This window comes from Agelaius tricolor, unplaced genomic scaffold, assembly GCF_023055355.1.
Source record: "Agelaius tricolor isolate 1412-34295 unplaced genomic scaffold, bAgeTri1.0.p SCAF_10, whole genome shotgun sequence".
Taxonomy (NCBI): Eukaryota; Metazoa; Chordata; class Aves; order Passeriformes; family Icteridae; genus Agelaius; species Agelaius tricolor.
In genome coordinates, this window is record NW_027269270.1 from 4,988,848 (window position 1) to 5,013,302 (window position 24,455).

A 24,455-nucleotide genomic window follows, 5' to 3' on the forward strand; every position below is an offset into this window, starting at 1 on the left:
TAACAAAGCTGGTATTGTATTCCAGTTTCTCATCTTTCCTTCAGGAATAACTTTATAAGCCTAAGTTTCATTTCAAGTTAATGAATCACACATTCCTGTGTGCTGCAGCCCTTACAAAACAGGCTTTTAAGACATTTTGTGCTTCATTCTTTAAGGAATGTTACCCAGTGTGCTTTAAAGGCTGGGATCTGGGAGGGGGAAGAGTCTGAATCTTCATGTTTTCTGAAGCTAAATTCGCCTTTGTAGGGGAGCTCTGTGTGTGTGTGTGTGTGTGAGGGAAGGGACAGATTGGATTCTATTTTTTATTACAGGGAGTGGATGGGTACAAGTTGGACTTTTTAGGGGAGGTTTTGTTGTAATTATCTCTGGAAGGAAAAAGAAACATAAAATCAAAGACTAAGACCAGGTAATTGTTATAGCCCATGCCATTCCAATGGACTGACTGGGGAGGAAACCCCAAATAAGTCCTCAGGAATATTTCTGAGAGGAAATAAGAGACAAAGGAGATGAGTTACGTTCACTGCTTGTTTTTTCCCCTTCTTAAGTGTGTTCTCTTGGCTTGTCTGAGACAGCTCTAAATTTAGAAAAGACATCAAACCCCAGCCCTCTGAAGGAGCCTGCAGGCTGTGTGGAGGCGCCTGTGTGGAAGTTGTTGTGTTGTTTCAGCAGGCAGGGAGGGCTGCAGCCCTTGTGCTGGCAGCTGGAAGGCTGCCACTCCACTTCATTGTTCACTGCCTTTGCTGCATTAGGCAGAGGAGACAGCCACCAACGTGACTGTCAGTGTTAAAAGGTAATTACTCAGTAATCTCAGCTTCAGATCTTGCCACCCTTGCACTCCTCGGTCCAAATACCTGCCAACACCAAGGCCACTTGTTTCCCCTCGCCATTCTGCAGTTTCTTCCTTGCTGTGACAAGACCCCCCTTGGTGAAAACCAAGGGGTTAATGAGAGTGAAGAAAAAAGGAGATGGTGTTTGCTTTCTCTGTGACTGCTTAAAGTTGGATATGACAGCTTAAACACCCACCTGCCCAGGACATATGCCCATGTTGGTGTTCAGACTGTGGGTGTCAATGTCTCCTGCTCAGGGTCTTTGTCTGTCATTGGAATATTTTACTGTAATAAAATTATTTTCTAAGCCTTTTCTCTTTTTTTTCTTTTTGTTTCTTTTATCTCTGATATTACCCTGATTTTCCCTAGTTTGTACCTGTCAGAACTCTTTGCAATTTTTCGGTTAACCACTTTGTAGAATCCTGTGCAGGTTTTCTATTTCCCAGGAGGGTTTGGGTTCTGGACAAAGCTGAAGAAAACCCTTTGGAGTAAGGTGGAGAAATGTTCTTTACCTAGGTGTGTCTTCCTGAGTGATGAGTAATGGAATGGCTTGGTCCACATTCCCATTCCCTAATGCCTCTGATTGTTACAACTGCTTTACCCTTGCAAGTCAAGTGGTTTATAGGCAGGACTCTCCCTTGTCCACAGGGCTCCCTGCACCAGAATGGGATTCTTTGACTTGCCCTCCTTTTGGCTCCTTACAGGCTTTTAACATCTGTTCCAGTGGTTTGGTGTGCTGAGATTTGTCAGAAACTCAATTGTTTTCTGCCAAAAAACCTGTCTTCCATTACCAGAGAACAGCTTGCTTGCTCCTAAGAGTTTTATTCTTTGTCATTGGAATATCATGGACAAAGATATTGCAGGATATGTCTAAACATAACTTTGCTTTTCTGATTGAAAACTTCCCAGTGCTGTGTATCACTGCCTGATAACCCCCCTTGTGCCCCAAGCCCCACTGAGGAGATTGAAATGAACCTGGTGGTGTTTGGCTTGGTCTTCTGTTAATAGCAAAATTTTATGAAGCATTTAATCATCTGCTTTTTACAGCATCTGAGAGGTTAGTGATGATGTTCATATCAGAGTTTGAGGGAATTGTAAAAGCAGTTACATGTAGCTAATTCTGGTTCCCTTTTTAATAATGTTTTCTGTGTGAAATGGAAGTACACTGATTAGGTGTTTTGATACTGTTTGGTGCCTAAACCACATCTGTGTTTTGTTCTACTGATGTTTTGTTGGAATTGAAATAATGAACATAGTTTTCGCAATACTGGCTATTTTTAGCTAAGTAGTCAATAAATTTTGGCTTTTATTAGCATAGGTTACTTTAATGGTAATATATCCTTGCTCATGAGGAAGAAACATACACTTAGTTACACTGTGTTTTAAACAAAATACTTGAATGGTGAGCTCTAGAAATGTGGCCAGCCAGCTGCCCTGTGATGTGCCTGCAGAGTTTCTAATTAGGACTGCTCTATGCAGTAACCATCTCAAATATGTTCCTTAGCAGTCTCTTGGATGAGACAGGAATACACCAAAAAAAGGCATTCTGAAAAAGGGCATGTTACAATCCCATCATGGAGGAGAACTAAAGTGTTTGGTCTAATGCTGTGCAAGACAACTGCCAGAGGTATCTTAGAGGGGAAAGGAATTTTCTTTACTCAAAATTAACTGTGGTAACTCACGAGGGTGAACACCCTGAACAAAGTTGTGCTACTGCTTATATATCCTAAGCATATCTAATAGGGTTCCTGTGTTAAACCTGTAAGCCAAACACACTTGTAGTTGCTAAAAAAAGCTATTACCATTGAAGTAACCTATACTAATAAAAGCCAAAATTTATTGACTACTTAGTTGAAAATGGCCAGCATTGCTGAAACTATTTTCATAATTTCAATTCCAACAAAACATATATATATATAACATACAAAAAGTATATCTCTGACATAGAGTAATAAGAAAGAACAGTAGAAAGTTCTATGTCAACTGAGTTGATTGTCCTCACTTCACACTGGTGAAAGCCCCACACTGCCTGCCCTGCCAGGAGAGCTACTCATGCACTCTCAGATTTTAGGGACCCTGCTGTGTGTTGGAATTGCCCCATTAATGCCATTGCCCTTTCTAGGCATGCTGCTACAACCATTCCTAGGACACCCTCATGGGTGTTTTTGGTTGCTGGGGTCCCCCAGCTGTTGTGTGGTGCTGATGACAGTGAGGGCAGGGCATGGCTCTGGGGTGGGTGAGGCTTCCCCAGCCCTGCTCTTTGAACTGCTGGGCGCCAAACGCAGTCAGGGCTTGGCATCAAAATCTTGGCATGGAAACTGCATGGGTAACTCCTGCCTGTGCTGGTTGTCGTGCCCTCCCTTCTTAAATGCTCAGTAAAATCTGTACAACAGTGGTCTGGTACCTGTGCTTTAAGGAACAAATGGTTGGTTTTATGTCCAGGGTGCTATGTGAGTTTAGTTAAAGAGGAATTGCCCCTTCATTCTCACAGGACTGTGTGGAGTAGTCCTGCTGCATCAGTGATTAGTGGAAAATAAAATGGAGCTTTTGATATTTTGGTTTGTTGGGTTTTGTTTGGTTTTTTTTTCCTAGCTGTCATCTCCCATGTATTCCAATCTGAAAATTGTCAAATATTTACATTGAAATTGGGATATAATTGCATTAATTGGTATTGAACTTACTTGAAAAAGAGGGATAAGCACTACAAGAAGTATTCATGAGCTGCTTCAAGTATCTTAAATGAATTTGTCATCTTAATGCTGACATTTGAAACACTGGCCTAAGTTTTGTTTTTATTCAAAGCAAAAGTACTGTTCTAGTTGATTAAAAAATCATCCGGTAACAAAATATCTTGATTTTCTTTTTTTACTATCCTTTTTTTTTTTTTTTTTTTTTCCTTTGAACTGCTTGGAGAGCAGAGAAAGAGAAACTTTTGGGGATAAAAAGTGAACTGGTAAAACTTTTGCTTGGAAGATCTGAACAGAATGAAAAGTAGTAATGGGAATATCTTTACATGTGTTAGTAGAAGTAAAAGCTCTGTAGTGCAGAATGGGATGGTGTTGAATAGCTCTGGATGTAGTGGATTTTATTTTTTATGTTGGTAAATAATAAAGTTCAAAAATAGTATTGTGAATGAAAAATTAAATAATAATTAAGAGTGGATCTGTGTTTTTAAGGGAAGAAAACACAGATATTACTGTACAATCTGAGGAAGAGGGAGCAAGGATGTAGTAACACTGATAGAATGCAATTTTATCAGTATTGAGTCCCTGAGTGAAGAAGAGTCTATATATTGTGATTTTTTTTTTCCCTTAGTGTTGAGCCCATGTGAAGAAGAAAGCCTAGCTTGAAATAATCTGGCAGCCTAAATGACACAAAACAGGGCAGTGCAAATGTGAACTGAGTGTTTTTATAGAGCCAGCTTTCATTTTAAAGCTTTCTTTCCAACCTATTTGTGTGTGGTATTTGTCTTCATGTATATCTATAAGGCCACCTGCTCTGTGCCTCTGAAATCTTTGGGAGAACAGCTTAAGGGAACCTTAAAATGTCTTTCTGTATGAAGTACCTCTGGGTGTTTTGAACATAGATCTTCTCAATGCTGAAATTTCTTCCTCAGCAAAGCACATCCCTGCGTTCTTAGCATGATTTCAGAATTCTTAAGGTCATTTGCAGTGTCTTTAATATGACAATAAATAGAACTTCAACTAGAATAATGGAATTTTCTGTTTTCTTATGTGTGTTGTTCTGCAGGTTGAAGTGGGGAGGAAAAAACCAAACACAGGAAGCATTGACTGGGTAAATTTTTCAACATGAATCGTGCTTTTAGCAGGAAGAAAGGTAGGTAATTTAGATTATATTTCATGGAGACATAAATGCCCTGTAAAGCCTATTTGGAATATTAAGAATTATACAAAGAAAAATGTAATCATTGCATTGAATTATCTAGATAAAAATGAGCAGCCCTTCTAGAAGATGTATGGAGCAAAGCATTCTTGATTGGTACTTACAGAGCTTTCTGCATTCCAAGGCTGAAGTTGAATTTCATATATTTTTTTATTGCAGGATGTGTTTACACACACAAATATCAATACATAAACATAAAATACACATTCTGTTTTCTTCTTTTGCCTGCACACACCAAAGGAGGTGCTGGAGGGTTTTAGAACTTCTAAGAATCAGTGACTTTTCTTAAAGATATATATATATATATATTTATTGGATTCTTATTCTTGGAGAAGCTATTTTTTTTTCAAACTGTGTTTAATATAATTGAAATATCTCATGCAGCAGGATATTTTTAGCTGTAAGAAGCTATTCTGGATTTGTAGCAATCTGAAATGCATGTTTTCCAAAAGGATATCAAAGCACTAAATATTCAGAGTTATATCTGTTGCTCCTCTGTCTTGCTTAGTCTCTTTCATGAACTGCTTATGATTAAACATAAGTCTTTAGAAGGAGCATTAGGGGTGAAGCTTTTTTTACTGACAGCTTTGTTGATATTTACCCCATTTGTTTGTAAGGTAGAAAATACTCAGTAGGTCTCATTTATTTATTTTCCATGTTTTCTTCTAAAGGTCCTTAAGTGTGGCACACACTGAGATGAAGCCCTAGCATGAATGAGTAGGTGTAACCTCAGCTGGACTGAGTGTAAACATTTTGTTTATATAGCAAGGGTTTCTGCTTTGGTGTCAGTATTAAAGCTGGAAATAAAAGGAGTCTCTGTACTTAGGCTAACATGGAATGCCAACATCACTGCATCCTTGTGTGTCCAGTGCACTTGTTTGTTAAAGCCAGGTGAATCAAGGTAAGAGAAGCAGTCCAGAATATCAGCACGTGACCTCAAAAGGAAGATACACTAACAAAGGCTGCAAAATAGGATAAAAGATCTTTTAATACCCTGACAGCAGGAGGAAATAAGCTTAAACCCATAGTCGGTGCTCTCCTTAAGCACTAATGTATTTCCTTAACAGGTAGCACCTTTCAGGGGCTTGATGGTGTTGCCAAGCTTCTTGCAGATCATTTGAGAAACCATTTCATTATTCTTTAATTGGGGATTGATTTATCACAAGTGAGAAAGAAACTAGGGGATTGTAGATTGTTTTGTCTAGGAGACTATGTAATTATTTTCCTCTTTTTTTTTCCTAATGACTTCTGGTAATGCTTGAAGCTCAGCCTGTCATGTTTTAGGAACAGACCAGCAGTGTTTTACTGGATATTTTCTCAGAGTCTGGACTATTTCACTATTTCATATTGCCCTTGGCAGTTTCTGCATCTTACCTTTACAATCAGGTGTGAAGTTGTATCCTCAGTTTCCTGGGATCATTTGAGTGTCAATTAACTTCTCTCTGTTTTCATTTCTTCATAGGAAAATTCTTATTAATTTCTCACTAAGTCCTTACCTATATTTTTGGAATTTCATTGTATTCAAAGACATTTGCTCTGTTGTTCAGTTAATTTCTTTTGTTATTTTCTTGCCCCAACAAGAAACAAGTATCATATAGAAGCTGTCAGGCACAATGGAATGCAATTAGTGTGGATTCCTAATAATGATTCGGAACATGAGGAGACAGAGGAATTCAATGCTGTCATCCATTTATTTTGCTCATAGTAACACTCTTGACATTTCCATTCTCATACCCTAGGAAAAAAAACAAGTTTCAGTTAAGTAATTGTCAAGAATAAGTGAAAATTGCGTATTTCAAATTACATCTTTTTAATGCAAATTGAAGCTCAGAAGAACTAGGCTCAATCAGTGTTCATACATAATAACTGCATTTAAAAACAGTTTCAGTTGCTGAACTTCCTTTATAGTATTTGATTTTTCACCCCAGATCTCACAGATACAGTTATTTCCATTTCTTGATGGGTTATTTGTGGGTTTCTTCTGTCCACAAGTGTGTGGATAGTTTGAGGCATTAAAGTGTTACTGCTGTGGCCTCCCAAGCACTTCTTCCTAAACCCAAACCAGTTTCCAGCTGGCTGTGCTGGCAGAGTTTATGTGAATTCCAAGTTTGCAGTGCTCTGCTACCTTGAAGCTACAAAAGCAATAGCCTTAAATCCATTGGATTGTGAGGGGGAATTTAAACAGATGGGGGTGATTCTTGGATAATAGCCAGAGATTGCATCTGAATTGGGCAGATGTAGAGAATAAATGTTCCCTGATGTTCTTAGTGGTGATCAGGAAGCACATAGAGAAGGTAGTTGCTCATGCCATGGCTCCCACCTTCTGAACTGGGTGCCAGAATGGCTGGGACTGTGCTGTTCCTGCTGATGAGCTCTGTTCTCATGCCATCACCTGATCCCAGCAACAGCATTTTTCTTCTACATGTTCAGGAAATTATTTAATTTGCAGACATGGGTAGACAAGGCAAGAAAAGAAGCACTAAAAAGCAAGCTTTCTTTACTTTTTTCCCCCTTTTTCTTCTGTTGGAGGCTGGATAGCAACCTGTGCTTTCACAAAAAAATTGCCATGAAATATGAGTTGCTAAGACAGAAAGTGAGCTCTTATTTTAAAATTAATTCTGATCCTTTACAGGCAAAAGTTTCCTAAGATGTGTGGCATGAGTGTTTATAGGTTATGGGAACAGCAGCTTTTCATAAATCAGAGCAATTCTCTTGAGAGCACACATCTCCACTTCCAGCATTACCAGCTCTTCATTTTGAGGCACAATTTTTTACCACAGGCATCATATCTGCAGTCAATAACCAGTGTAAGTTGATTATTGAGGGGCATGGTTTGGACATGAAATAGCCACTTCAGCTGACAAGGTGTGCTGAGTGCTCTGGCCTTAAAAAAGTGGTAGAGCCATTCCTGATTCCCCAAGATTTAACGCAAACCAGAACTGGTGAGTTTGCTTGCATTTCAGCTGGAATTATCTTTACTTGTCTGATGGTCATTTGGGTTGAAGGCTTGATTGATATGCTTAAATCTCAAATTGAAAAAAATCAAGCTGTTCATCTCTCATCCTAATAGTGGCAATGAAAAAGATAAGAAAATGTGGAGTTTAAGCAAATTCAGCTTTCTCTAGAAAGTACTTACACTGGTAATGATTAACAAATGAAATATTTCAGCAACCCAGATTGTGATATCTGGTCTCTTATGTTACCCATGAGCTTGTAAAACAGAGAAACAAACTGTAGGCACTAATATGGAAAAAAAGGTTAATTTCAGGTTTAAAGTTGATACCAGGACTTGCTGGTCTAAGTTGCATGTTTAAATATGGATTAAAAAAAATTTCAAAGCAACATAGCCTCTCTTGGCTTCAGTAGAGTTTGGTTGGGCTAACAAATAGGTGTGTTATGGAGAAAATTCTCAGTTGCAGAAATACTATATGACTCCACAAACTGAACAAAAGCTAGCATTCTGTTTTCCATTCATTGATGAATGAATGCAGTAAATTGCAGTGGAATGATAATTATCTTTTCTTTAAGGATCTCTTTCCTTCTCCCACAAAAACTAATTGATGAACAATATGCATGTCCTTGTTTTCTTGTTATGACAAAGCTTGTGAAAACGTTTGTGTATCTATCGCATTATTGGAAGCTTGTTTTTTTATGTAATCCAGTTTTGGGGAAGGGGTTTTGAGTCCTCTTTACTTTTCATTTTCAGTTTTTCCTTTAAAATCACACGTGGTATCATTCTCACTCTGAAATGCTGTGGTGCAAAAAGCCTGTAGTACAGATGAAAGTCTGTTCAATTTGATATGCTTGCATTTTTCTAAATTCAATCACTCTTTTAAGTAGCTTAGGGATATTAATGTAATTCTGTAACAGAGATCTCTAAATGCTACATGGTTATGTAAATTTTTGTCATTCTTAGTATATTTGTATCTAAACCAAATTACTTTTTCTTAATTTAGACTTGATTTTGTGATGAGATTTATTTGCATGAGCAAAATAGAAAACATTAACTATGGGGATTTTGGTTTACTTATTTTAGTGAATGGAGTTGCCTCACATAAATGAATTTGGTACATTTTACTGATCCTGCATCCTTCTATTAAAAGATGCTAGTGTAGGAACTGGTGCATCTAAGTAAGGAAAAAATAACTAGTGTTTCCTAGCTTTTGCCTCATCAGAAATGTGAGAGAAAACTCCTGTTCCTTCCAGAGAGAGACACATCTAAATAAGGAATGACTGTAATCCAAACCCTCTGCGAGCAAAAGATTGAAACATTTTGAGTGACACAAACTGGTGGTAAAAATGTAGATATACATGCCCACTGAATTACAATGGGTGAGGTTGTGCAGGATGTAGCAGTTGAATTTAGGGGTTTTTTCTTTATTGTGCCCCAATGGTCTTCCTTCATCCCATAAAGAATGTCAGCCTTCCTTCTCTTATCACATGAAGTTCAGTATATGTGGGAATCTAAATTTTCTAGGGTTTTTTTCCATATGATGGCAGTAAATAAGGTGGATAATTGCTGCCTGTTACCAGCTCCTGAAATGTAGATGGTCTTTATAATGCTAAATAGAATATATTGAAGTAATGATCTGTTTTAAAATCATAAGTTTCAGCAATGATGTTTCTGTGAAATGGCTTTTTATGAGTCTTATTTATGAAAGTGTAGACAGGTGCATTTAATGGGCAGGGGCTGACATAAAAAACTGCATTCAAAAGTTATAGGATGCTCTTTTATGTGAATGCACTGGCTATAGTACGATCTTTATTTTTATTATGAACATATGCTGCATTCCAGAGATGAAAAATATTTTGGTTTATATTTTATTTCTTAATGAGAAGATAATAGGTGAAGGGCCAAAAGAATGATGGGGATAAGTGAAGTCTTAAAGTAAATACTTTCCTTCTGTCAGAATCTATTTCACATCAGGGATTTAAACAAATGGCCTATTGTATGCTGGACTACCACATTAAGAGTAATGATAAAAAGCATAAAGAGGATATATTCACATAGTTTTAAAGGAATGTAAGCAGCCACCGCCTCCTCCCTACTGTGATCTTCAGATATTCTTGTGGTTGCACTTTGTCCTTTCTTGAAAGCATTCACCTTACAGGGGAGAGGGCAAAAAAACCCCCAAAAACCAGCAATTCAACAAACAGAACCTAGGTCTAAATCTCCTCTTCTGCCCCTACTGCAAAAAAAGCTGCTTCTTGATGTTTTTAGGATTTTCTTGAACAAAATGTTTTTCAGGAGTGAAGGGTGGGAGGAAAAGAGGGTGCTTTTTTTTGGTATAATAAAAATTTCTGTAATCAGCTGGTCCTGACACCAAAATCATTGAATAGTTTTATAACACCTCCACAAAGAAGTCATATGTGTTCCAATTACTGTTCCTTGTCCTTCTAAACGTGGGGTCATGTGGAAAACAATATTCAGTGGTCCTTTTTTGTACTGATTTTTGATTCTGTTTTTTGAAGTATTGTTTGTACTGCTGCTTTCCTTCGGCTGTGGCAGCATCCACTCAAGCACAGCAGCAAGGAGACCTCAGAGTTTCCACCTTCATTTGGCAATGACCAGAGGTCTTCTCTTGGTGGGACAGGGCTGTGCTCAGTCTGACACTTTGTGTGTATTTGTAAACATCTGTATGCAGCTGGACACATATTTATGGTAGTATATTCACATTCTGAAAGCAGAAGGTTCAGCTCTAATTGTTTAGGGGAAAAAAAAGCTTACAGTATGTCTTCAGAGGAGGCATGCAGATGAGGAGGGTGCTCTGGAAACCTTCTCTGAAGGAATCTTGGAAGGATTCTGTGCAGCTGAGCCTGATTTTTCTTTTCTCTCTGGTCCCATAAGAATAGGAGTATAATTTCCTGTTGTTTATTTTATCTGTGTTATCTTCAGAAAGGTGTTGCAGAGCTGATCTTATTTCTTGCCTGCTGTAAGGAATATTCTAGGCAGGTTAACAGTGACATTTACAGCAATAACTTCTGTTACTTCTCCCAAAGCTCAGGAGCTCCTTTCCAGAGGGCATATGTGCTGCTGAGCCATAGGCACAAATACTGGGACTCTGAAGCTTTTTGGCTTCTACCCTATTAAAATTTATACAGCCTAAACACTTGAGTTACAGAGGTACACTGTGAGATTAGGTTTGATAGGTATCTAGTTAAAGGTGAAATATCTTATCCTGTGTGAAATAAATTAGAGCTGCAACAACCAGACCTTGATAGGAATCACAAGGCTACTGGAGTTCATAAGAATGTGTTCCATAAAGCAGTTGGAAAATTGCAGAGAACATCCAAAATAGATCACTCAGGAAAACACTGTTTTGTGAAATCAAATCCTTTCTGGGACATAAAAGGATGTACCTTAGGTACATAAGCAAGAGGAAGCCATAGATATGCCTATTTTAGTTGCTCCCATTGGTTGTTCAAACTCCTTTCTTCTCCTTCCAGTTTGAATTTTAAAGAAAGCTCCATTTAAACTTTTATATCACATTATTTCAGTGTTCTGGAATCAGAAAATTAAAATTCTATTTTAATTGTATATTGAGATTGTCCTTTATGCTTCTTTTCCTTTGTTTTGACCTATTTACATAATGTTCTTTAACTGCCAGAAATTCTTCAAAAGCTTGCTTTTTAAACATTTTTTACAAGTTTAATTGATACTCCTCCAAATTTATTTATAGCAGTTCTGGAATAGTTCACTGAACTCTTTTTCTACAAGACTACAAAAGGGAAATATGGAGTTGGAGGTTTGATCTCTACATATATCTTAGTGAAAACTTGCAAAATGTGATCACTTAAATTATGTTATGCCAGTTATGTCTTTTTGACTTCAAATAGAAGCTTTTATCAATGACAGTGGAGCTCTTGTTGTAACTAGAAGACATACAAGGTATGGGCTAAATAGTTCAGATTTTTTTTCATGTTTTTTTCCCCTTTGGTTTAGAAATATGAGCTTTTTACAAGGTCTTAACATCAACAAATCAAAAGTGCAAAAGCTAAGATTTGCTAATCACTGGTCAGTTGCACTAACACTTTCATCCTATTTTCCTTTATTGTCAAATCTTATATATCAGCATCCATATCTCAAAAACATACAGTATAAAATGTGTAGGCCATGCAGTGGATGTTACTGTTAAAGGAGATTCAAATACCAGGCTTGTTTTCATTTTGTAACTATGCCAACCCAGCATTCTGAGACACCATTCTGAAATTATAGCAATCAGCTGTTTAAAACCATTTGCAACCAACCTCCCCTAAATATTAGGGGAGAAGAACACAGGCAAAGCATTCTGCCAAGCTCACTCTGTTCTAGGGAGATATGGCTCTTTTCTTGGCAAAGAGTAAATATGCATCCAAAGCATATCTTCTGTTTGGGAAAAAAAGGAAAAAAAACACACAAAAGTATTTTTAAGCTATGTGTATTGATGGGCATTTTTATCTATGTTTCTAGGGAAGGTTCTGACTCCTAATTTCATTTCCTTAGTCATAGTAACTTGTTAATAACTTTAATAAATTACTGATATCAGACCCCCAGACTTTACTCAGTCATTGCTCTAGAAAGTGGCTGGAACAAAATTCTCCGGTTGAACAATGCCATAGTATGGGTAGGTTTGTCTGTTAGTAGTATTTTAGTGTTACATTCTGATGAAAACTCTGGTGCCAAGCATTGTCTCAGGCCTCAGTCTGTCCTTTCATGTGTTCCCTGCAGTGGCCAAGAAGTCAGATTCTACCTTGCTGTCTGACCAGCATAAGGAGGCTTTGTGAGCACCTGCCTGTTTCTGCTGCAGTCAAAATAAAGGAAATTATTTAACAGGGCGACAGTTCTTTCATGTCATGTTCTGAAGGTTTTCTTTCTTTACAGAAGAATAGATAATCTAGGAATAATGAAACAGAGAGCACTTGTGTACATACACTGAAGCAAGTAAGCTGTTTGTTCCTGAGGCAGTAATACCTAGATGTATTATGGATCTCTTAGGATATCTTCTTCAGGAGACTCTTATTATGCTGCTTGTCACAAAAAATTATTTTTCTCAAACCAAGTTCTGTAAAACAGGAAGAAAAGACAGTTCAGGATTTCTTCTGTTAGCAATAAAAGCATCCATCAATGTGAAAAGATATTAATCCAGTAAAGAATAAAGGCTTTATTTTCTACATTTTAGAAATGACTGTGTTTTCACTGTGGCACTAAAAAGAAAAAGTTAAAATTAGAGTTCTTTCTCTGTTCATTGTATTAAATTAAGGGCCATTAGGTCTAATATGATTTGATAAACACTTTAGAAACATTAATTAATAAATGTTACTTAATTTTAATTAATTAATAATGACAGTGGGCTTTATGGAGGCAGTTAACTAAAGCTACACTGTGAAAAGTTGTACATCTATAATCTCTTAGGGCAGTAACATGCAGAGAAATTAATCTCAAAGGGAGAACACAGCTGGTGTTTCCTTTTTGGTAGATAAATGGTCACTGTGCTGTTATCTAACCTGCTGCCATCCTCCCCTGAGTGCAGCACAGCAGTTCAGGGCCCTTGGTGAAGTCCCAGAGTCAATTGCCTTCAGTGTGTGATTTGTCAACACACGTTTGTCCCTCTGCCCTGGCTCTCACACAGACCCAGCAGGTGTGAAATGCACTCTGGAAAGCAACCTCCCCTTTTTGAGGGTAAGGGGCTGGCATGGTTAGGGGGGTGAGAAAAGAGAGAAGGCTCAATTCTGAGCAACATTACTCCTCTGCCCATGGAAGTGGCCAGCTCCAACCTGCACCCATGCAATTCAGTCTGTCAGAGACCCTTGGGTCTCCCAGTGCTAGCTTGATGCAGTTTTCCCTTAGCAGGCTGGTGTGTGCTGGCAGGGAACAGAACCTGAGAAGCTCTCACCCAAGTCAAATTCCTTTAAAAACTAGACAGTGCTGCTGCTTGGGGGCTCTCTGTGCCTGTGCACACACTGAGCACGCTGTGCACATGCTGAGGTGTTGAGGAGAGGCTCCACACAGGATTTCCAGTCCTGCTTAATCAGGGCTGGGGTTTACCCCATGCCCTTGAAGTCACAGTGGAGACCCTTTTTTACACCTCTTGTTCCACACAAGTGCCAGTGAATGTGGCAAAACCACCACTTGCTCAGAATTTCTCATACCTCAATTAAGCATAGGTTCTATTGGACTCTGAATGGCTCAAACTCATAATTCTCAAAACCTCATAATTCTCAAAAAAACAACTGAGCACTTTTTAAAACTTTAATGTAAACTCTAAGGCAGCCTGGATTAAGAACTTCAGACAAGATCTAAAATAACTGTGGTTTTCACCCACTGTAACAGCATGAGTCCTTTCACTTTCTATTAATGTTAACATTAGATGCAGGTTGTCAGGTTTGGTTTCATCTGGGCTTTCAGTCCTTTCTTTAGGACCTCTTGTTTTATTTAGCAGAGAAGTGTCTATGTAACTACTAAAATAATAATATCAACTGTGATTTTCATTGTAGGGTTTCATATTTTGCTTGTTGCTTCAGAATGAATAATTAAGTTTTAAGCTGTGAAAACTCTTAAAAAATTAAGTTTGGTGAGGGATCATGCAAACCACAAGCCATATCTACATCAGATATTTGACCAATGCTTCTTTTATTGTTTGGTTTTTTCATGGTTTTCTGGTTTATTGCATGCAAAATGTCTGAAATGTGGTCTTTCGCAACTGCTGTGAAATCAAGGTAATTCTAAGCAGTATTTCAAACAGCTGCTGAGGGTAGTATAAGTCCATAATCAGACCTTACAATTCAGAAGGAGATGCTGGTAAAAAAACTACCCTGTAATAGCTTGTATGACTTTTTGCACATCTTTGCTATCAGCCTGAGTTTTGCCTTGGATTGATTTAATTTAGCACTTAGAGCTCTTTCCAAACTATCACCACTCTGTAATTATTACTTGCCTCTAAGTAATGGACTTCCATTGTCAGAGGAAATCTTCAGTAGCTGTGTCACAGTGTCTGTGGATCTCCATCTGAATGTTGGATTATTTTAGCCAATAGCACAAGACTCCTGGAACCAGGTGTCCTTTGGTACCTCACTAAGTTACTGATTTCATTTTGAGCTGGGAGCACGTGTCCATATATCCTGATCCTCCTCCCAATTAGGGGCACCAACAGTTATAGCAACACTTGCCCAGCAATGTTCTTCCTTGCTGGAGTCTGTGTCACATTACTGTTGGAGGCTGGTAGGCAACTTGATGATTTCACGTAAACATTTTAAGTAAAACTTTGTACATGATAATAAAATTAGAAAGATTACTTGATGCTGAATTAAGACCAGCACTTCACACTTGACTCCCAAACTAAATAACTTTTTTTTTCAGGTTTGAATTTGCCCTGATGGAGTGAAGGGAGTAAAGATTTGCATGGAATAGTTTTGATGGCACCTGTCTAGCCACTTGTCTGCTTGTAAAATTGCTTTAGAAGCTACAGCTCTGTCACTTGTTTGTGCTGGTGCTAGGCATAAAATGAGTGGAGAACTACTGCAATTTCCTTAAGAGGTTCAGTACTCTATTTTTATTAGATTTTCCCTTATAAATGTATAAATATGACTGTATCCCTACTGAAGCTAGTAAGCAGTAATGTGAAGGAGCTAGGTAAATTAACCCTTGGTATTAGCAATGTGGCTGCACCTGGAGGAGTTGAAGTTGGCCCTGTGCAGGTGTTCTCAGAGCAGGCAGTGAGCAGTCCTGTCCTGAGTGCCAGCTCCCCAAGCCCAGTGACCAGCTGCTGGGCTGGGCTTCAGCTTCTCTCCTGGCCTGACAGGCTTAATTCTACCTGGCCTAACTCACAATTCCCTTGGATGGTTATTTTGCACTTTCAGATAACATCAGCCTTTGATATTATGCTAAAGACGAGATCAGGTTTCAGGTGTTAAAATATTCTGGGAAATGGTTTCTTGGTTCTGGCAGTCCAATCACAAGCCCCAGTTAAAAGGAAGAGCCACTTTAATCATCCTCCTGGGTGCTGCTGAATGGGCAAATCATTCTTCCTTAATTAAGAAGTGATAATATCACTCTTCAGTAATGGAGCTGAACATTGCTGCCATTTAGAATGAAATTTGCTAAGGGAAAAAAGAATTTCTCAGCTTTGTAGTTCTGATCCTGTTACTGTGGTGACTGGTGAATAACTTGGTTAACCATTTTCTTGCTCCTGCATAATCTGAAATATTTAATTATTGGTTTAGTGTCAATCAGTGTCACAGCATTGGCTCTTCAACAGTTTGAAGTGAATAGAATTTTATTGTCCTTAAGTGTAACTAACAAAAAAGTTGCTAATTACTGTAACTGCAACTCCCCATAAAGGCAAATGGAATTGGGAATATCCAAAGGTAGACTTTTGCTTTAAGCTGTTATTCTGTTACTTAATAAAGTTCCGAATTTGTTACTTTAATTCATGCTCATTTAAACCAGGATAGTCTCAAGTTAGAAAATACTATTAAATGTTCAATATGTGTCATATAAAACACTAATGGGATTTACAGATTCTCCCAAATGTGTGGCAATGAAAATTAGTATTTTTGAATGATTTTGTTTTCTTAGATGCTCTCAAATGAGAAAACTTTCAAAATTTGTTTCTAAGATTTGTAATAAAAAGCTTTTCCTTAATGTTTGGGAATCCATCTTAAATTGTGTAGAACATTCAAAAAGGCCATTAAATTAAGAGGAGAAGATGTATTTGACAAATAATTACAGAATTAGGTCCATGCAGCAGGAAAAGTAAGAAAATAACACAGTAGTGTAATGGGAAAGTTAAAGGGTAAGTATGCAAATTTGTTTAGCATAGGTATGGAAAAATTACAGATGATCTGAACTTATAAATCCAGACTTATAGATCTAAAACTTATGAATCTGATGTTTATCATTTCTCTTTTATAAGGATTAGGACTTTCTTCTGTCAGTTGCAACTTGGATAATTTTTTGTTTGTCCCTTTAATGTCTTGATTATTAATCAGAAAAAGCAGATAATTCATCAAAAAAGCATCATTAGATGCACAAGATGCAGTCAATGCTTTAAACAGCAGGATGCAGAAAATCCTGATCTGAGACAGAACCAGCAAACAGCCTCAGACAAACTAATGCATCTGTGGGGAGGAGTTGCAGTTCTTGTGGAAAAACCCAAGCTGGTTAAAATAGGACATGTGCCCAACAGAAAGAAGCAGGTTCTTTCTTCTAAGTGTTTGAGAAGGTGTGAGATATTTCCCTCCAGCCCCTCTAACTACTTCAGACAGCTGGTTTTTGAGTAAGAGGATGATTGTTGAACTTTTCCACAGAGATACTGTTATACCTAAGTTAACAATTGAATAACCTATTCAATGCTTCTTTTATTTTGCTTTTCTGTAGACAAAACATGGATGCACACTCCTGAAGCCTTATCAAAGCATTATATTCCCTATAATGCAAAGGTAAGAAAAGATGAAGTTATTTTCTCCTCGTACCTTTAGAATGCAGCACATTCTATCTTGTTTTGAGTTGAAGATTGCAGAGACATAGATTTGCCAGATGAAATAATGAAGACAAGCTTAGTAAATGTCTGTTTTGCAGGTGAAAATCTTTTGTTTTTAATGGCCAGTTGATTCTTGTTCTGAGCTATGTTGTACTAGAAGGCAAATTAGTGTTTCTTCTCTGCTTGATGATGGTTTTGTAAATGGATGGAGGTTTTGAGTGCAAAGGAATTTAACATCAGGCTGCATGCTTACAATATTATTAAAATTAATGGCACAAACTTCTTTTGAACAATATCAAAGGCAACAGTAACAACCCTTTCTGCTGGATATATTGAAATGTCAAATACTCAGGAAATGTGGTAGAACAATAATGACATTTTTGCACAGTAAAGCCAGAAGCCTTGCTTTAATTTTCTTATCCCAATTACAGTGAGATAAGTTTATATAAGTAATGGTTCAGTTTGACTAATGATATCCCTTGACAAGAAATGCATCTTACCTAAATACCTTAGAATATAAAGGTTCCTAAATACTTACTTAAATACCAGCTTAGAAGATAGTTTGTTAAAAGGAGGAGAGAATATGCAGCCATCAACATAACTCAGACTAAACTGAGGAATCTGCAATTATTTGCTCAAACTGAGAGTATAATTCAATAAAATTCTATTGTGGGCTGTTCTGGATGATGTTCTCTTATGATTGGTATTTCTTAATATAAAAACCTTTCTTAAAATAGTCAATAAAAATCTATGTGAAAATTCCTAGTATTAAAATTTGTATATTTATATATGTAAATATTTGGTTCACAGGCTAGGGCTCAGGTTTCTACACGAGTGTTCCCTGCTTTTGTATTTGCAATTTTCTTTTGTTTAGCATTGTCACAGAGTTTGTAATGGGAAGTAGAGTCTCTTTCTCACAGTTGCCAGGTTTTGGATGTGTTTTTATTCTGTGTGTTCCCCAACTGAATTTTTGTCCAAAGGATGTATTACCATTTCACTGAATAGCCTTGCCAGACACCTTGACTTTTTATTACATTTCTTCAGAGGGAGGATTACTTGCTGTGGTGACTGTGCCATGTGTTTTAAGAGCAAGCTGAAGCCATGAGTTTTTTCAAAGCACTGAACAATGTCTGTTCATTTCTGGTCTTTGAGAGAAAAAAAAGAAACCTCCCTCATCTTTCATGTTTCATTGTCTTGCCTAAGAGCAGATCTGGGGAGTAGGTGTCAGTGCAGCTGTGCAGAAGAAGAATTAGAATAAAGAGGAGGATGCTAAGATGGTGGTAACTGTAGAAACAACAGTATCAGCAACTTCTGGAGCAGAAGAAAAGAGTGGAGAATTCCAATCTAAAGGAAGACTCTTGGTCCAAAATGTCTTTCCACTTATTTAGGCTGATATATATGCCTAAGTGTCCTCTCCACTTCTGCTCCTGTTTGTTGTTTATTCCAGGGCCTCTCCACCTTTGTGGAGGCCTCTAAGGTCTGCCAGCGCACTTGCAGGAAACTGAAATTTTAATACCACATATGTTGGGGTTTGGGTTTGTTTTATTTATTTATTTTTTAAGAGAGTTAAAACCATTTTTTTCATTTGGATCACAGTAGAAATTTCTTACTTAGAACTTATTTTGAATCAGTCATTTGATTCAAAGCAAGCAAAAAATTGCTCTGTAACTGGAGTGTAAAGGGTCTGGGATTCCCTACCCTGTTTATTTATTGACACCTGGAATAAATTCACACAGCTTTTATGAACTCAGCTGGCATATGCAGGCATAACCATAATAAATCTAGATGATATTTCCACCTGAGTTCTCAAGTATCATTCTCATTAAATTTTGCACTATTTTTCACTTGAAGAGGAAAGTATGTATCCATCAATACCTTATTTGGGATTTGCAAAATTTTGGGTTTTAAGTGAAATGTCTCATTGATTCGATAACTTGTAACTATGTTGTGAAATAATGATTAAAAGCTTCAGAAAACCTTCATAATACAAGAATTTAACAAGACTCATGGAATTTTTTTTTCCCCAAATTGTTCCAATTCTCTAACATTCAAGTCATGTATCTTCAATGTTTGTTGGGAAGAAAAGACAACACTTGATCTGATTTATATTTATTTATATGTGAGTAAAGAATGACATGTTCCGAAAATCAAATTAGTTTGATGGAAAGTAATACCAGAGATGTTATTTGTCCATGAGCAAGTGAGCTGTATTCTACTCCACAGTTTTTTGGATGAAGATTAGTGTGGATGGAAAAGTGGTTTCTGTTCTTTATAAGACACAAAAATAGATTCTCTGACACTAATCTGAGATGATCAGAACATGGGCAGACCTTACTGGGAAAGATGAGGTTTTGTTGACTCCTAAGACAGCTCGTTGATAAAACACAGTTCATAAGTTGACTCTGAACTTTCATGAGTTGACTGTTATTTAAAAAAAAAATCCTAGCAAAGTTAACTGGAAAGCATAAGAACCCTGCAATATTGGCAACTGGCCTTTTTTCTCTACCAATTGGAAAGGACCTTTTTAACAGAGACTTAGTAATGTCATGTTATCTCCTAGAACATTCACCCTCAGGATGATTTATGGCCATAATCCTCTTTGCAAGAAAACATGAGCTGAGTTTTTTCTTCTGCAAGTAAAATCCAGGAAACATGAGTCTCCTAAGGAAGCCCTGAAATATAAAAATGTCTTAAATTTCTCTCTCTGTTTTCCAACACACCCACTCCTACTTTGCTGTTTTGAAATTAGCTGATTTTGGCGTGGTTTTGCACAGTGTAAACCAATAGGGCTTTGGGGTTTTTTATTTGTGGGGGATGGGAAGGGTGGGGCAGGGGTGTTTATTTTCCCTCTTCAGTTTTGTTTGCTTTTGTTCCGTTACTGTAATTTTTTTGTGTTTAGTGGTTTTTCTTGGGTCCTTTTTTTTTCCCTTATCTTACTGATATCTTGGTCTACCAGAAGGCACTGATGATAAGATTCTTCACACTTCAGCATGCTCTGGATATGTGACCTTTGTTTAGTGAAGCCAGAATTTTGACATCAGTTTGTGGCCCTATATTTTTTAACTATGTCACTACAAATGAAAGCATATTGGTCAAACTTTTTTTTTTCCCTCAGAAAAATAATTTAGAATTTTTATAATACAGTACCAAATATAGACTCATTTTGATGTGGTGGCATGACAGTTTTAATGTCACCTGCATATAAAATTCTAAGGCAACCCCAAACTTCTCTGTGTTAACTTTTTCTGTAATGGTCCTTAATTAAGAAGGGATATTTGTGTTATTTTCTATACTGTAAAGAAAAAGCTCTCTTTTGCCCTTAAGGCAATTCTTTTGATTTGAGGCCAGCTTCCTTTCTGCAAAACAAAAGTGATCAAAGTATGACTTTATAATGGAACAAGACTGCAACCTTTAAAAAAGGGCTGGTGGTTGTCATCCCCTGAGTGCTGCCTTTCTGCCAGTCAAAAGCTGCCCCAACCAACCATGTGTACTCTGTCTCTCTGTAGTAATTGTGTCTGTAATCCCCTTCAGTCACTTGCTTATTTTTTGGCCTATATCAACCTTCCACATGCACAGCTTTCCATTTTGCAGAGAGAGGCTGTGCTTTGCCAGCCTGGTGTTTATGTTGGCAGCTGGCAAGGCAGGGGTCAGTGGCTCTGACCTTGCATAAGGCAGAAAGGCTGCCCTTTTCCATGGCCAGTGATGGCACATTAAACCCTTGGGAGGATGTTTCACCAAGAGATGTCACAGCTCCCCAGTGCTCACTGGCCTAATGCTTGCTTCACATTCTCACCTTCAAAGTTTTTAGATTGCCAGCTGCAGATTTGATTCTTGATGTAGTAGATTCGATTTGAAAGCTTAGAGTTAAATGAACAATGGAAAAAGGAATTTAGTAATGGTCACACTTTATGATCTGGAAGGTCTTTTCCAGCCCAAATGATTGTGTGAGTCTGTAATAAAGGACCTCCCTTGGCAGTACCTAAAGCTCTTAGTCTTCACTGTAGGACAATAAACAGTTTATTTAGATTCTCAACTACATGCCATTTCTTCCTCTGTGTATTTTTAATCATCATTCAATGGCAAATAATACTCTTGTGGAGCAGGCATTTTGGTCAGATGATGTCACTATGGTTGCAGGGCTTTAGGTGCAGTTCTGTCTTTTGAATATCTGCATTTTGTTATCACTAGTGTACAGTATTATCCAAGCCACATTTTTGTGGCATAAACTGCACTTCTTACTACATTTTTTTTTTGCTATTGCTATAGAAATTCTCTTCTTCTATCCAGTCAGCATTTCAGCAGAATGATCATGACTGTATCATTAAAAGTAATGAAAAAATGTCAAATGGCAAATTGTATGTAGCTGTCCCAAGTCAGCAGAGTTACAAGGCACACTATTAAAATATATATTCAAGATATGTTCTGAAGTTAGATACAGCAAGATATTTCAAACAGAGCACAAAAATGTTGAAAATTAGAAACTACTGCAGTAGAAGAGAAATTGAGAAATAACGATTTTTCCTACTTTAAATTTATTAGAATTAATGACTTTAAACCAATTAATTTTTATTAGAGTTCCAAAATGTCTTGCGTGTGATCATAATTAATTTCGTGTTTAAGCACAAGAAAAATTAGTTTTGTGAAAATACCCAAATGAGATAGGAAAGCAAAAAATTGTAATTTTACAAGGCAATGCAAATTTGAACTTCTTAGTTATTTCTGATACATTACAGTCATTAAATTAGGGCTCATTATACTAAAGATGAATAAACATGCAACTGAAATATAAAATATGTAAAGTCTCCAACAGACTTGGTTTGATTGCTCTTACTCTCCAGAAAAGGGTCTCCTTCAAGAAAAGAATCAAATTTAGGAGCAATTCCAGTGTTTCTTCTTTAAAGTCCATTTATGTATAGTAATGCAAGGCAGTCCAGTGTAATGGATGATGTTTCATCTCTTTCTTTTTTTTGGAAAAGGAAAAAAATAGGGCCTATGTGTTTGGGTGAAATATTTGTTGGGTAGGTTCCAGTTAGAAACAAAAAAAAATTATCAGTTAATTTAACTGGCAAAGCAAGATAAAAAAGAGTGTTCATGTTTATCAATACTTTATACACTCCAACTGAAGGACAAACCAGTAGCTCTTGATCTGTTCTCCATGGCTGTCACCTTCTTTAAGGTTCTGCTTGTCATCCTTTGGGCTTTTCATAAGCTCCAATTCCCTTAAAAATTCTCAGTCCTGCATGACATAACTTCAGTTACAACTACGAAACATTTGCAGCACAAGTAAGTCATGGGGGCTGGACTTTCTTGGCAGGAATCACTCATCTTTCATACCAATTAATGGCATTCAGCATAGGATCTGAGAAGCCATTGGAGTCCTCTCTCAGTAATTTAGTAAGATGTCAAAAATGTCATAAAACAGGATGGAGACAGAGCCCCTTGTCTACATTCAAGCTGATGTGTGATCCACCACAGCCCTAAAGTATTTCCTATCCTGAGCAAGTTTTAGGTTTCCTTTGTATGCAAGCAGTTTGCTTCTCTCACATAAATTGCCATCACATCCATTTATTTAGCACCCTGGCTGCTTAATTACACTTTTTCATCATCTCTGATTTAAATAGTCTAATTTGCACCTCTCCCATCAGAGAAAAAATATTTTTAAACAGTTTAAGAGCTTGAGATAATTTTTTTTTTTTTGCAGAATCAGTTCTAACTGATCTAAAATCAGTTATTTCAGACATTGATATGATTTCTAAGAACTATAATTTGGATTGAAAATACAAACCTACAAAAGATTTAGCTCATTGTTGGATTTTGAAACTCTCTCAATTTTAGGAAGGGGGAATGTCCTATATATCCTTGGATGTTGGAGCTGTCCCTTGGCTGTCCTGCATTTGGATTAGGATTTGCTTTGGGAATTCAAGTGGAAGAATCTAGTGTATAGAGGTTGGAAGGACCTCTGGAGATGATCCAGCTGATTCCCATTATTATTTTATTTATTATTTATGAGAAATTATTTCAAAGCCAGAGTACAAAACAGAGCCTTATGCAATTGAGCTTTAAATGCCATTAAGGGCAGAGATTCAGAGCCTCTTGGCAGCCAGTTCCAGGACATCATTCCCTACCATTCTGACTTCTTTTGCCTTATTTCTAGTTGGTTTTTTGTGCAGCTTGTGACTCTCAGCCATGCATTCACATCAATGTGTGTACACCAGGCTCATCCCCTTCAGGCTCAACAAGTGCAGCTCCACTTTTCCTGACCATCACCCTCTCTGTCACATTCCTCACTGCTGTCAACCCCAGCTTAGGTTGGGCTTTTCTAAATTCATTAATTTTAAGCCTTGTGTTTTATTTTACTTCAAGAATGGGTTATTGTTGTTCTATTTTGTCTTAGAATCAGTTGCAGAAGGGTTGGAACGTGAAACCCCTGGAATTTATGTAACTTCTGGATTGTGTGGCACATAGTTTATACGTGTATGGTAAACTTCTTTCTGGCTCAAAGCTTTTTGTAAACTTTTACTACAAGTTTTGGTTTCCTAAGTATGTATATTGTTTTGGTTGAGTTGGAAAGTCCACATCAGGGCATACTGTGGTGTTGATTTCTCTGGCATGGAAGACTTATGTGGATGGTGGGATTAACAGAGCATATTGGTGAACAACATAGCACCTGAGACCTGACCTATGCTAGGTACACTCTTTAGGTTATTTTTGTTGTATAATTTATTATTCTTTATGTAGATTATGATTATTAGATTATTCTTCTAAATTGTGATTCTTGGTGTAGAAGCACTGTTTGTTGGAATGAACAACCATGTGTTTAAGTGTTAATCCAAAAAGTTCTGAAAGTAGAATATATTTGTTTTTATAGAAAAGGCACTTGGAGGTTTTTCTGTAGTAGTAATAGCAGCTCTCAACAGCAATTCTTCATAATATTGCATTTAGAGCACAAGTCCTATGAGGAGCTGCTGAGGGAGCACCAGATGCTCCCCAGATTTTTTCCCCATGGACACAATGAGGTTGAAGGAAAACCTTACTGCTTGCTATGTGTACCTGAAAAGAGGTTGTAGACAAGTGGGGATTGGTGTCTTCTCTAAGGTAACAAGTGACAGGACAAGGGGAATTGGCCTCCAGTTGTGCCAGGAGGCCAGGAGAGGATTAGGTTGGATATTAGGGAAACTCTCTTCTCTGAAAGGGTGGTCAGGCATGGAGCAGGCTGTCCAGGGAAGTGGTGGAATCACCAGCCCTGAAATGGTTCAAAAACTGTGTG

At 37.5% G+C, this 24,455-nt stretch overlaps 1 protein-coding gene across 7 annotated transcripts in view; it reads left to right on the top strand.

Moving 5' to 3' along the window:
* Positions 1-24,455, top strand: part of GULP1 (GULP PTB domain containing engulfment adaptor 1) — a 144,528-nt gene that overhangs the window by 63,548 nt on the left and 56,525 nt on the right. For all 7 annotated transcript variants that reach the window (XM_071434456.1, XM_071434457.1, XM_071434459.1 and 4 more), the window contains 2 exons: positions 4,578-4,664; positions 17,086-17,147. In XM_071434456.1, the coding sequence (XP_071290557.1) occupies positions 4,637-4,664; positions 17,086-17,147 (90 nt within the window). In that variant the 5' untranslated portion in view covers positions 4,578-4,636. The remainder of the gene's footprint in view (positions 1-4,577; positions 4,665-17,085; positions 17,148-24,455) is intronic.